Genomic DNA, 14,459 nt, shown 5'->3' with positions numbered 1-14,459 from the left:
ATTTTCCTATCCAATAATAATTTACTAATCACTAAAGAGCCAGTGAGTCCAGACAACGAGCAGCAGCCAAGGCAGGTGCCCGGAAGCCAATTTGGGATTGATGGTTTAGATGGTACATGGGGAGTTTTATCACAAGGGCCGAGCAACCTGGAGCAATTCATATACAAGAATACCTTTCATTTGCCAACGGCAAAATGAAAAGAGATGTATTCTAATTGCTTTTAATTAGCATCTTTACCAGATTCTTTTGTTCTCTTGATAAAGGTTAGTGCCAGAAGTATTTGCTATAATTTATTACCCATCAAGAACACATGGATGTGTTTGCCAACGGTGTATGGGTCAGAGTAAATAAATGTCACCACCAAAGCAAAATCCCCAATGTCCGGGCAGGAAGCACACAGCAAATAAATACCCCTTCTATTACATGGTGTGCAGATACAGCCATAATCCTGATCAGTAAGCAGCACTTACTGGTAGCGGAGCCAAGGAGATTTTTTGATGATTTTTCATCTCTTGTGTTGTAATCCATTGGATAATCTGGAAGTCAAAGTGAGATTTACACATAAATTATATTTAACTGCTTACTGCTCCACGGTAGCATACATCACTGTAATGAAAGTATCAGAAAATTTGCCCAAACCAAGCTGTAGACTGTTAGTTAACCACCTTGGGGATCCGCGTAACTGCCTGTGTGTTAGAAGAAGCAGGACTGTGAAAATGTATTTATAATCTAGGATTTAGCTTTGATTACTCTCTTCTGTTCTGGGTTACTGATCTTTAAGGCTTCTATTGGATAATAAAGAAGAGGGAAAGGCCTGTGGAACAGTTTGAATGTCAGATCTAGGAACAAAGCAATATGAGGGAACTCCCTCGATGCTCCAAGTCCAATGTATTTTTCACAGTCCTGCTGCTACTTACAAAAAAAAAAAAAAAAAAAAAAAAGGTATGGTTACAGAGATCTCCAGGATCAATGCCCAACACCGTGTGCAGCCTCAGGCTCCTTTCACATTACGTGCATGTGGCAGCACGGTGGAAAGGACTCCATAGTGATGTATGGCCGTAAGCATGTGCCATCTGTTCCCCTTTATATCTGGCCGCAAGATATAAGCCCCTACGCGTGCTGCCTGAAATCAGTCTTACATGATGGAAACATCTGGTAGACTGCCGCAAGTAAAATTATAATCAGCAATTTAAAATGCATCCCAAAATATTTTGTCCAAAATGCTCCTTTTACACCATTTCACATAAAAGTGGTTGCAGTCCTCAAAACGTTCAAAGTTAAAAAGGAAAAAGTCAGCTCATTTTGCAAACAATAACACCTCACACAGCTACGTACACCCAAGTATGTAGCCAGCCCTGCCCCCAGTAGTATACAGCCCTGCCCAGCATATATAAAACAAAAAAAACCCACCACCATATACTCACCCTCCGGTGGCCCGACGTGCAGCGCTGCTCCCCAGATGTCCGCGCAGGTCCTCTCGTGGCTTCCGCACCCGTCTTCTGTCTCCTCCAACTTCGTGCTGGGCGCCGCCATTGTTCTCTAACTTCGTGCTGGGCGCGTCATACTAAGCGCCGTCAGGGGGAGAACAATGGCGGCGCCCAGCACGAAGTTAGAGAAGACAAAAGACGGGCGCGGAAGCCACGAGAGGACCCGCGCGCACATCGGGGGAGCAGCGCTGCACGTCGGGGCCACCGGAGGGCGAGTATATAAGTTTATTATTTTTTAAATATTTTTTTTTATGACTGTATGACTCGTGTACAAGCCGAGGGGACGGTTTTCAGCACATTTTTTGAGCTGAAAAACTCTGCTTATACACGAGTATATACGGTATTTCTTTTTTTTCTACACATTGGTTTGTTTTAATTTTTGAAAATGTATAAAAACAAAAAACCCCTGTATAAAGTTTGGTACTATTTAGAGCTCACGGTGAAAGTTGTGAAAAAACTAAGCCCACAAGAAAGTGACGCAAATATGTATTTTTTTTTGCCAATTTTACCACATTTGGAATATTTTCCAAAGCTTCCCACTATAATAAATAACATCACTGAGAAGCAAAATGTGTTATGCAAAAAATAAGCCCTCACACAGCTCTATACAAGGAAAGTGAAAAAATTTTTGATTTTTGAAATTGGGAGCGAAAATGAACGAAAAATGCTGAGTCTTTAAGGGGTTAATCTATTTTCATTCATTTACATCACTTCATTCAAAAAATATGTCAAGTGGGCGGTCCTAAGAGTAATGGACAGCCTTTACAGTAGGGGTGTACACTGGGAAATAGCCATCAGTTAACAAATCTTAGGTTATACTAGAGGTAACCAAGTTATGTACTACTAAAGGAGGCCTATACTGTTCAGCATATGAGAACGGTTGGTATAAATTATTCTGTTATGTGAATGATCATGGCCTCAGGGATTTCCAGGCCAATAAAATAATGCATTTAATTTTTTATGGCAAGTCAAACTACCTTCATCTTCATCATAAATATCTGGGCGCTCTGAGTGATACTGGGAGTCCACCTCTTCATATTCCTCTACCATGCTGGTGCCAAAAACCCTGGGAGACAAAAGGGACCAAAATAAACCAAGCTGCAGGGGATAGAATCAAGGGACATAAAGGGGTTGTCAAGTGACATCAAGTTTTTTTTCTTTTTACTATTCATAGGACAGGGGATAACCTAATGAACAGTGGGGGTCTCAGTGGTAGGGCCCACATGGATCATGGGAACAGGGGTCTTTGTGCCCCAAATGAATGGAGTGACGGGTGAAGCATGCTTGCTTGCTGATCTGTTCACTTTCTATGGCACTGAGTAAAGTGGCCAAGTGTACTGCGCTCCGCTACCTGTCAGTGCCTTGAATCAAGATGGCAATGAATGGTGGTTCCAACACCAATCAGCAAGTTTGTTACTTTATGTGGCTGGACAACCCCTTTAATAAGAAAACGGTAAAATAAAAGTACATACATGTTTATGGGCCTCCCTAATCACCTCCTCTTCGCTAATGCAATTTAACGACATCTACCACCATTTACTCGGTGGAAGACTGTCCCATATGCCACCCTTGGTACCTTATGCGATGAAGCCTCTTTGCAGTTCCTCTGGGGTCCTCTTGGTATGGAGAAAATAACCTTTTATATGTATTCAAATGAGCTCAGAGTCTCCTCCGACTAGCGCCTCCTGGCTCCTCCGATTGTTAATTTATGCATGCCCCCCCCCATTAATAGGCACTGCTCCCAGCTACCCGCAGGGTCAGGCAGCCGGGGACGTTATCTGGCACTCTTGATTTCTTGCGCAGCCGCACAGACAGAAGATCTTGCGCCTCCAGGTCATTTGAATAAATATAAAAATTTATTTTCTCCATACCACGGGGGCCCTGGAGGAAGTGCAAAGAGGCTCCATCATGTAACGAGGGTGGCATATGGGACAGTCTACCACCGAGAAAATGGTGGTAAATGTCCTTTAACACTACTTCAGAACACAAACGCCACAAGTGTTACACATTACCTTATGAGACTTAATGGGCAAAAATGTTCTGATCCAAAATGTGATATAAGCTCCACCTAAACGATACAAAAAGTCAGTTCAAACCATGGGCTTATGAGAAACCACGACAAATTAGTGCAATTAATGAATGGTGCCTGGAAGCAAATGTGGGTAGGCTCTAGTGATGGGATATAGCACATCTAGCCATGCAGAAAACATTCAGAGGAGTTCGCTAACCTTTATGTACTTGATGAACATCTGAAGCAACAAGGAACGAGGAAAGAGAAAGAAAAACAAGTGTCAGTACAGAAACACAGTACATGCGACAAGCCATAACATCTAAGGAATCAGCTTATAAAATGGAGATCATTAAAGGAACCATAGAAAGAAAAGACAGACAAGTTGTTGTAGTATTATGAAGATCTGGCTCTACATACAATAACTTGGTTCAGAAATCAATATTGGTTCTTAAAAAGCTAAATAGAAGAAATTGTCTACTAATCAGGGCATGCACCACCTCCACATGTAAAGAGCTCTGATAAATAAATGCGGTCAGTCAAAAAAAGGGACTTCGTGGCTTGACATCATACAAGAGCCTACAGCTAAAAAGTGTAACTATTCCGTGTTAGGTGTTTAGTTGTGCATTTTCAGACATGGGGCTGTATTCATCCAGGGAGAGTTAATCATTCACTTATTAAATGTACACAAGGAACCGCACCTTTTTAACAGGATATGCATCCTATTCATTTTAAGGTCTAATTTCACTAATATATTTGCCTAATAACACTAGGTCCAGGAAGTGTTCACATGAGGAACAATGGGGCTCAGGATAAACTCTGGACAAAAACAACATGTCAAAGGTGTGTAATAGTCTATTCTGATAATCAACCTCATTTATCACTTTTCACCCAGCATAGAGCATTTTCTTTTGTTGTTATAATTGTTACATACACAACAGCATAAGAAAAAAAAATATAAAAAAATTATATTATACACACATATACACACACACACACACACATACACACACATACACACACACACACACACATACACACACACATACACACACACATACACACACATACACACACACATACATACACACAAGTTTACTACTATCTGCATTCATTTCTAAAATTTAGTTACACCATTAATGGGCGCTGAGCATTACTACATCTACTGGGTGGAAAACGAGAACACAAAGAGGTTACACTGTATCACAGGCATGTGTTTAAGTGTTCAGTTACAAATAAAATCTCTTCAATAAGGTGATAGAAGTATACTATTGCTAGTGTCAACATTACAATCTGTAGAAGTAGAACATTTCAGATATACTTTGAGAATTGCGATAAGTAGTATGTAATCAGATGCATGAAAAGCCAGAAGCAACACAAATACTACAACACAGCCTGGTAGACAGAAAAAAAAAACAATTTTTCACACATGCTTATGGAAAAGTTGATTTCTATCAGGCAGAGAATGATTCACTTTAATCTATGTGGAACTTTACATAGATCAAGGTGAAGTAGACAGAAAGCAAAAACAGGACGGTCACATATCTGCAGCCTCAATATGTGCATAAATAACACGTGACGGATTGTTGGCCTGTCTATGAGCTGGAAGAGAACTGTATGCAGCTGTACTCCGCCTCTGGGTAAACAGTGAAGGTATGCAACTCAATAGAGGTACAGAAGAATGTATTTACTCTGCAAGAAACTGGATTCTATTGTTGTGGAATGCAAACATTCACAAACTACAGAGTGCACAAACTTAAAGGGGTTGTCCACCTTATGCACATCACAGCAGATAATTAATATTGTTTGTGTAATGAAAAGTTATTATATTTTCCAATACACTTTCTGTATCAATTCCTCACGGCTTTACAGATCTTCAATTGCCGTCATGGAACAGGAAGCTTCTGTGTGTACTTACTGTACATAAAAACCCACATGACCGTTTTTTTTTTTTTAAGGAATTAAACTCTAAATCTTCCTGCTGCATGACTGCAAGCAGAGATCTTGGAAACCATAATGAATGGATACAGAAATTGTTTTGGAAAAAAAGTCCAACTTTTAATTACACAAAACAATATCAATTATTTGATGGAATGTGCTTGAAGTGGACAACCCTTTTAAAGGTAATAAATGTATGGAACTTGGAGGTCTGACTACTCAGATCATCATTGATGCAGAGTACTGACCTCCTTAATCTCATGATCTGATTGAGAGTAACACAACTCTTGCCATAGAACAGTAAAGGCATTGATCAGCTGTGTGCCAAAAGTTTCTGCCTAGAGAGCCAAGGGTTTTGGGGGAGTGATATTAGGGCTGAAAGAATATAAGTGAGGCTGCAGAGATGTAGGCCAGGTTTCAGAGGCAACAAGGGAGGAACAGAAGTAGCTTCAGCAGCTCCTCAGAGATACAGAAGACAGTTAACCAGAATACAGATCCCAAGAGACTGCGCTTAATAGTAGTAATCTTCAGGTTCTGTTCTAATCATGTCATGGTTTCAGTACAAGTTCATCTTTCTTTTTAATGATCAACACAACTGCACTCAGCGACTGAAGATTGTGAGACCTTTCTGACCTACATATTTCAACCTTCTTTATTGTGAGATGTATGTGACCAAGTATGAATCAGACATCACAATCTTTTTTTTTTTACAATGGAGACAGGAATTATTTTGATAGAAGAATATGTAAAGTTGCTTCATGGTTTATATATGCAATGAACTGGAGTGATAAAACACTAAAATTAGGAGTGTTAAAGATGAAGCCAACTAATAAGTTACAAAATAAGGCACATTACTTTTCCAATCAAACTGAAAACAAAAACAGAAGACTTAAAGGAAAAAAAATTACAGGGATTCTTACTTATTTCCAGCTTCCTTGTGGTCAGTAAGGGGTGAGCAGTCCATCACCAGCCTCCACTGAGCCCGGGGCACCAGAAGTGACAGTAGCTTATTTAATGTACAACAGACCCAGCCTCAGAGGTGCTTCAGTTTGCCTATATTACCCCTTTAAGTTGAATAAAAGGCCTTCCCTATAACAGCACGTTATGCATTGCAAGCAGAGGTGCTGTGAAGCATTTCTGCAGTGTAAGGGCACATGCCTACAAACGTATGCAGCCCGTGGCCCGATCTCACATGCTGCACACAGAGCAAGGGACAGGAGTCTCTGCCTTATATAGAAATATTATACAAGGGATTCCAGTCTGCCAGACGAACATGTGTTCCAGAAAGGTAGTAGTTGATACGGTTCCAATATGGCTGTTGGTTAGCACAAGGGACATACTTGCTGGTGCCACCACACGGTCTGGGGTTCCACGGCCTGCACACGTTTATGTGATTGAGCCCAAACACAGTATGTACACATATGGCGTATGTACACATTTTTGATCTGCTGCATACCAGTGGCATGTCACATACCATGGTGCGGAAATATACCTTTGCTGCACCCCCCTTCTGAAGCAAAGTATTGCAGCATTATAAGTACATTGCAGCTAGTTTCTGATTTTTGTAGAATGCTTGTGAGATTATAGCTAAAGTTAAATCCCACAGTCATTTGGCAACATGTGTAGTCACCCTTAAAGGGAACCTATCAGTTAAATTAACCCACACTAACTAAACATATCTTTGAAAACTTCTATTATACAACTTTAATTATGTTATTCTCTGTTCTTGAAAAGTTCCACAGTCCATTTGTAAAGTGGACTGACCAACTATGTATACATCCATGTTCTTGTAGTTCAGCTGTGCAACAGCAGATTGAAAGGTGCCTGCTGCTTTCTCCTTAGCCCAGTGAATTCTGCTCCGCTACATAATTCACATTCTGGCTGTGTGACAGCTCAAGAGAATTCCTGAGGGAAAAGTGAATGAGGGGGTTGAGAGAGACACTGGTCGTCTGGCTGAATAGAAATCAGCTCACTGCTTCCGCAAGAATTCTCTTCAGCAAAGGGATAGAAATGGCACAACCAAGCAGGAAGGACATAAATATGGCAGACACAGCTCAGAGGCAAGCTAATGATTAGCTTACATAATGACATATAGTCATTTGCATAGATGGGGAGTCAAATGCAAACAGACTATGGAACAAATGTTGGGATAGATCTAATGCTGTGTAGTAGCAGTTTTCAAAAGTTATGTTTAGTAAGTACGGCTTAGTTTAACTAACAAGTTCCTTTTAAGAGCCATTATAGTGTATTGGCAAGTCAGCCCCATTATATTTCTGTAGAAGGTTTATAGTGTTATATAGTGTCATTGAATAGCGCACCATACATTAGGACTAGCATTACCTTCACATATTTAGCGTACATCTGTTCATCTAAAGGAAAACTCTGGACAGTTCTTTCATCTCTTGCATGGAAAGTTCCCAATTTTACCCACTTATTTGTAGGATACCTAGGAGGAGCAAAAAAAAAAAAAAAAATTTAATAACCAACCACAGCAAAGCAAAACAAAATAAGGTAATAAAAGGCCAAAAGTGGTTTAACCCCTTAAGGACGCAGCCATTTTGTAGCTTAAGGCTCTGCCCCATTTTTTGGATTCTGACTTGCGTCTCTTTATATGGTTATAACTTTTGAACACTGTTACTTGTCAAAGCGATTCCGAGATTGTTTTTTCCCCACATGTTGTACTTCATTTTAGTGGTAAATTTTGGTTGATAAGTTTTGAGTTTATTTACAAAAAAAATAAAAAGTCAATTTTTTTTGAAAAAGTTGCCATTTTTGAAATTCGAAATCATTACATTTTCAGGCAGATAGATTTACCGCCTAAATAAGTTGCTGAATAACATTTCCCATATGTCTACTTTACATTTTCATAATTTTTGAAATGTCTGGATAATTTATTTTGAAGTCAGGCAGCTTACAAATCGATTTGGGGATAAATACCGTTTTGAATGAAATTTTACATATTTAGCATCAAAACCCCCTACATAAACAACTCATTTTCAAATCTTTGTAAAAAGGAGAGGAAAAAAAAAAAAAATTCGGGGGCACTATTGAGGAAATTCCTGTATCTTCGTGGCAATATGGGCTCTAATTCAGAGTCAGTAGAGAGTTCAAACCGTAAGACTTTGTTGAGGTTTTGGCGTGGTGCTCTAACTATAACAAATAGTCATATACAAGAATTTCATAGAAGGAAAGAAAAAGTTGGCACTCACCGCCTTTTGTAAAACTCTTTCTTTATTTGATCCATATTAAAACATGGCATACACAGCAGGGGAGGGTTGTGCAAAGGATGCGTTATTTCGTTCTGGGACGATTCGTTTCACGCACAGGTTAGCGCTTCATCTTGCAAGATGAAGCGCTAACCTGAACGAAATAACGCATCCTTTGCACAACCCTCCCCTGCTGTGTACGCCATGTTTTAATATGGATCAAATAAAGAAAGAGTTTTACAAAAGGCGGTGAGTGCCAACTTTTTCTTTCCTTCTATGAAATTCATTTTCAAATCTGCACCCCTCAAACTATCAGAAACAGCTTTTAGAAAGATTGTTAAGCCCTTGAGATCTTCATAGTAATTACAACAAAATGGAGGTGAAATTTAGAAAGGTCAAATTGTGCCAGTTATACCTTCATTTAGCCCTAAAATTTACACATTTCCAAAAGATAAGAGAAAACCCACCATACAATTTGTTCTACAATTTCTCCCGAGTGCAGAGACCTCCCACATGTGGTCGTTTCTTGTTTTATGGGTGCACAGCGGGGCGCAGAAAGGAAGGTGCGCCCTACAGCTGCCAGGATTTTAGTTTCCTCATTGGCCCCTTTTGCAGGCTATAAAATTTTAGCTTGTTCGTTATTGGGGCCATGTGATGGCATTTTTTAGCGGGATGAGATGCTTTTTCCAGTGATACCATTTTGGGGTTGTTATCCCTATTGTTGAAAATTTAGGAACTGTTTTTTGAGGGCAGGAGTAGAAAGGCACCAATTCTGTACTGGATTTTTTGCTCTCTTTTTTTGTGTTGTTCACTATATAGCCTAATAATCATGTTATCTTTATTCTATGGGTCGATACGATTACGGGAATACCATACATGAATATTTTTTCTTACGTTTTACTAAGTTTGCCATATAAAACCCTAATGTGGGGAAAAATATCATTTTTGCATCGCATTTTTTGTGGAATTAAGTAGGTAAAAATCATAATTTTGGCAGATTTTTTTTTTTTTACAGTGTTCAATAGTTATTTACTTTTATGCTACGGGTGGTTATGGATGCGGTGATACTATATATTTGTGGTTTGTGTTAGGATTTAGACTTTTTGTGCATTATAAGTCTATTCGTTTTGGGGCATTTTTATTATTAGTTAATTTTTTTTTTTTGTGTTTTTATTACTTCCACCATGGGAAATGAACAAGCAATCATCGTAGGGGAAAGACCCCAGGAAGGCGGGTTGATCACCCGCGAGCATTGTTCACTCCGACCGTGGGTGCTACAGCCGGCACCCAGTGCATCCCGATGCCGGTTCGGCTCAGATACAGAGCTAAGCCGGCATCAGAACCGGAGTGAAAATGGGAAGGGGTTAAAGACTGGGCCATAACAAAGTCTAAAAGTCAAACCCATCATGTAGCTATTTTCTAACTTCCTATGTGAAACTGGGTGTTGTGGTTAGCCAGTCTTTGCAGCTACGTATGACTGCTTCCGCATGACCTTTTAGTACTAAGAATTCTGCATTTTTCGTAAACCGTCCATGCTTAGAATATTGAAGAGTACAAAGGAATATATAGATGTGAGAGGTACCGGTCACTGATGGAAACCAGAAAATCCCTGGGAGTAGAAGAGAAGAGCTCATAGTTGGCGATGTCCAGCTGCTTTACTTGGATCGGCTCACACAGCTCGATAACAAACCTGGAAGGAATTATTCCAGAACACACGTGTCATGGCATTTTATCTCAATAACGTCACAATTATTTCATCAGAATTACACAATAGTACAAAGTTCAATATAAGCTGGGAGCAAGTTACTAGTGGGCAGAGTTACTACATGGATCCATTTTGCACACATATTACATACATGACACATGGATTGCATTTTACTTACCAGATTTTTGTGCTGCAGGGATTTAACATATACAGATCCATGTTTTCAACCAATATGGCTGATGTGCTCTAAAATAAAAGCAAAGTGTTATTAATACAGACAAAACACTGTCTCTACTGCTCTGTAACATTATATTTCTTATTATGGTCAAAGTCTGGATAGAGAACCCTCCAATATCTGCCATCTATGGACCAGTATGTTATTGGGTTCCTAAACTAAATTGTGCAATAGTGATTACACTGTCCCCCGGTAGTCAGATGGTACAGTCTCTAGAGGATCATGCTATTCTCTCAATGCATCATGGGCATTATAGAGAAAAATATCAGTCATGAAGGTGTCCATTGAGAGAAGACAGGAGGCTGCACTGCAGGGAAAAAGTCTCTTGCACCATGCACTTCTTATAGGTACAAAACAATAACTTTAAGCTCAATGTAGGATGACAAGAATATAGTATGGAAGATTAGAAATTAAACCAAATAGGGTAAGAGGAACCAGCCTAATATATTTTTAAATAAATGGAAAAGACATAGGAACTTTTGTATTGGCAGAAGAGTCCATGCTGTAAATGTTAACACAGTGCATCTCCTACACATTGATGTCTGACCCAAACATAAACCCCCCTTCAAATTGAGTAAGAACTTTTGTGAAATCTACCATCAACTCAAGCATGATAAAACCGGGACACCTACTCATAGATCCAGGCTCCGTGACTGTGGTAATCTACTTAGATTTGTTACTCATGTGCTAAAAACAAACTTTTTTAAATTATGCTAATGAGCCTAAGGGGCTCATAATTATAAAAGTTGATTTTAGAAAGAAGGAGGGCCGTGGATAACAAACATAAGAAGATTACCAAAGTCACTGTGCCCGTGTCCCTGTTTTATCATTTTGATGGTAGATTTCCTTTAAAGAATTGTGCAAGTGACACCTACTTTGGCCTCAGGATTAGCAGAAAGGATCTTTGCCCCACATTCTACAGATGCATAATTGTTCCTATTTTTTTGGACCTTTACAGTATGTTGCACCCCATTGACGGTGGGATGCATGGACTGGCCTGAAAAGTAGGGAAACAAATACAAAAGTTATACATATACTTAAATAGATAAATATGTTATCTGATCAACACACAATCTGATTTAGGTGAGGCCTCATGCACACAACGGTTTATGGGGCCATGAGCTATCTGCGCAAATTGCGGCCAACAGCGGCCCCCACAGAGGTCTATTGTGAACGGGAACAGTGAACACAATGTCTCACTGCACTGCGACTGAGCTGGTCCCATTCCTGCCCACGGCCAAAACCTACTAGTTTACTATAAAGTGACAACACAACAATTTAAGTCACAACTTATCTGCGTGCGTGTGTGTGCGTTTTCCAGGGTCTCTTGACAGGCAATAGAGAAGGTAGTACTGCAGGAAGAGACCTCAAGTCCTGTCAGCGATAGCAGCCAGTCTGCCGCCTTGGTCACCTGTGTTCACTACCAATGTCCTAGGTTCTCCAAACAGGGCATAACACAGAATGTGCAAACAAAGAGTGGCTTCCCCTGTTATATACAGGAACATCATGCACACAAACTAAATCATCTTATGATCTGCAGATTGCAGCAACAGATATAACACATACAACATTACTTATTTAATGTTTGCATGGCATAAATTGTAATGTAGTCCCAAAACAGAAACTCTACAAAACTGTCCAGGCACTATCCAGTGAGAACTCCATTAACGTCAATACTAAAAAAAAAACAAACAAAAAAAAAAAAAGGTCATTTGGGTCTTGAGTTTCAGCTAAAGAGGCTTAGCCACAGTCCTACACAAGACTATGGCTTTCCGTTTTACATTTAAAGTTTCCCAGAAAACAATGCAGTTAGTAGTTTCCTATAAGATACAGGTGCATTTGTGGAAATGTGCCAAGCACAGCGTAAACTTTGTAGAATCACAGGTCACATTTAGGAATGGGACACAGTTTGACGACCAGCAGAAGTGTGAGTGCTGCTCTGAACTAGAAGATGAGATATATATATATATATATATCTTGATTATGTATTTATGTCTAAGGGGTCTAGTAAAAAATTTCAGCAAAAAAACTTGCAATGGCAGACGAGTCTGCATATTACAGTAACATGTTTTTGCATCTTTTGACAAACTTTAATCTTGCCTGAATGATAGTCCCTTCCACATCGCAGTAGAAAACCAGGTGCACAGAAGAGACGTTGACAAGGCCCATCCACACGCTAAAACCCATAGCATCTCAATTACCACCACTGATTTTACCTATGGCATTCATACTTTACAATGGAAAGATCTGCAAAAACCACTTGATTTTCCAGAGCCAATGTTACGTGACAACCTATTCGTGGCGACACAAGAGTTTACTGCAGGACAGATTCCCGCTTCAGGAGCGATGCATACAGCTCATATGACTGTCACCCAACTCCACAAATGTCTTTTGTTATTAATATCTGACCTAAAGATGTGGAGTAACAGTTGCTTGTATAGGACACGGAGAGCGGCTTTCACCAATGCCCAATTTACTGTAACATGCAACAAGTGACATGGAAAGAAAAGGAAGACTATATACCAGGTTATACTGACCCTCCAGCCTCACCAATAGCCTGCCAAGGTTGGTTACATCAGTCAATGCTGGGTTTTAGGAAGAGGTAATAGAAAATATATATGATTGACAATAACCAGAAAGACACCTCCCCTTACAGACAATCATGTGACAGTCTTCTGGTCTGTAGCAAGCGAATACTTGGTCTCCTCTGCACCGACTTAAGAATAACTAAGAAACACTGCAAAACGGGAGGAAGGAAAATAAAATTTGGATTGCAAAGTTAAAAAAAAAAAAAAAAAAAAAAAAAAAAACCCTTCAAAACAGTTATGGTATAGAGCACAGGTAAACCTAAAGCTATTTTTTTTTTCGTATTTCTGCAATGAATAGAGAAGGGGATAATTGTAAACTTGGTAATATACTGCAAAGCAGCTTTCAGTCCTGTATCCACAACAGCTAAAATGTAAAGGAATCTGATGACAGAGCAGCTTCTCTGTACAGTCATTGGACACTTTACTTAATAGTAAACTTTGTAATATACTGCATTTAACAAATTGCTTTCTGCTCCTTCTTTCTCTGAAGCCCCACAAACTGCATAGAGATAAAGAAGCTCTGCACAGAGTTTTCAGTCATCAAACATTTTATCAGGCAGCTTTATCTTTCAGATGTCAGCGGATACGGGACAGAATTGCCACAACCTGCTTAAATAAGGAAAGAAGGCAGAGGATTTTCCTATAATAAATTATACCATCATTTGCACTATTCATTTATAACAATTTGTTAAAAGTTTAGTTATACTAACATTCTCCCTTTCCAAAGTGGTGTAGAATTCTCTATTTTATTAGTTGCACATTACAAGGGACCGGTGAGGTTACAGGTCCTCTTTAATGAAAGATAAAATTTGGGTAAACAATCTAGTAACAGGAAGTGCCTATGGCTGAGATGCTGTCACACGCCTCATTGTGTAAATAGAGTAAAAACTGCAGTCTGAGCAGGGGCAGACTTATTTTTGTTGTTCACATTAATCAAGAAAAACATAGGCAAAACCTGAACTTTTCATGGAGATTTAAACTGTAAATTGTGTCAGACATCCCCATATACTACAGTGTTAAAAATCATTCTATCCCTCCAAGCTAAAATGAAAGAAGAAGAAAAAAAAAAAAAGTCTTTATATTCATGGGACACGTTCCTCATCTGCTCTCCACATGGCAACGTCAGAGATTAAAGTACAAAAGGAGACTATAGCAAACGCTGATCCCAGGCCCCCGGCCTTTCCATTCTCACATAGATAAACTTTGTATATTTCATGTTTGCATTTCTTAGTAATAGTCTGGTTTTGGGAACTGACTTCAAAATCTATGTATTGGAAAAGTGAAATTTAGG

General features: G+C 39.4%; 1 protein-coding gene across 6 annotated transcripts in view; it reads right to left on the bottom strand.

Annotated features, from left to right (window-relative positions):
• Nucleotides 1–14,459, bottom strand: part of SUCO (SUN domain containing ossification factor) — a 64,089-nt gene that overhangs the window by 19,604 nt on the left and 30,026 nt on the right. For 4 of the 6 annotated variants that reach the window (XM_072126911.1, XM_072126910.1, XM_072126915.1 and 1 more), the window contains 8 exons: nt 11,456–11,577; nt 10,524–10,591; nt 10,223–10,330; nt 7,775–7,880; nt 3,717–3,737; nt 3,501–3,556; nt 2,466–2,554; nt 472–537 (listed from right to left, as the gene is read on the bottom strand). In XM_072126911.1, the coding sequence (XP_071983012.1) occupies nt 472–537; nt 2,466–2,554; nt 3,501–3,556; nt 3,717–3,737; nt 7,775–7,880; nt 10,223–10,330; nt 10,524–10,591; nt 11,456–11,577 (636 nt within the window). The remainder of the gene's footprint in view (nt 1–471; nt 538–2,465; nt 2,555–3,500; nt 3,557–3,716; nt 3,738–7,774; nt 7,881–10,222; nt 10,331–10,523; nt 10,592–11,455; nt 11,578–14,459) is intronic. The other 2 variants (XM_072126913.1, XM_072126914.1) reach the window with 1 other exon arrangement.

The sequence above is a fragment of the Engystomops pustulosus genome, chromosome 10 (assembly GCF_040894005.1).
Source record: "Engystomops pustulosus chromosome 10, aEngPut4.maternal, whole genome shotgun sequence".
NCBI classification, from domain to species: domain Eukaryota; kingdom Metazoa; phylum Chordata; class Amphibia; order Anura; family Leptodactylidae; genus Engystomops; species Engystomops pustulosus.
Note: the sequence above shows the minus strand (reverse complement) of the source record. Positions and strands in the feature narration are given on the sequence as shown.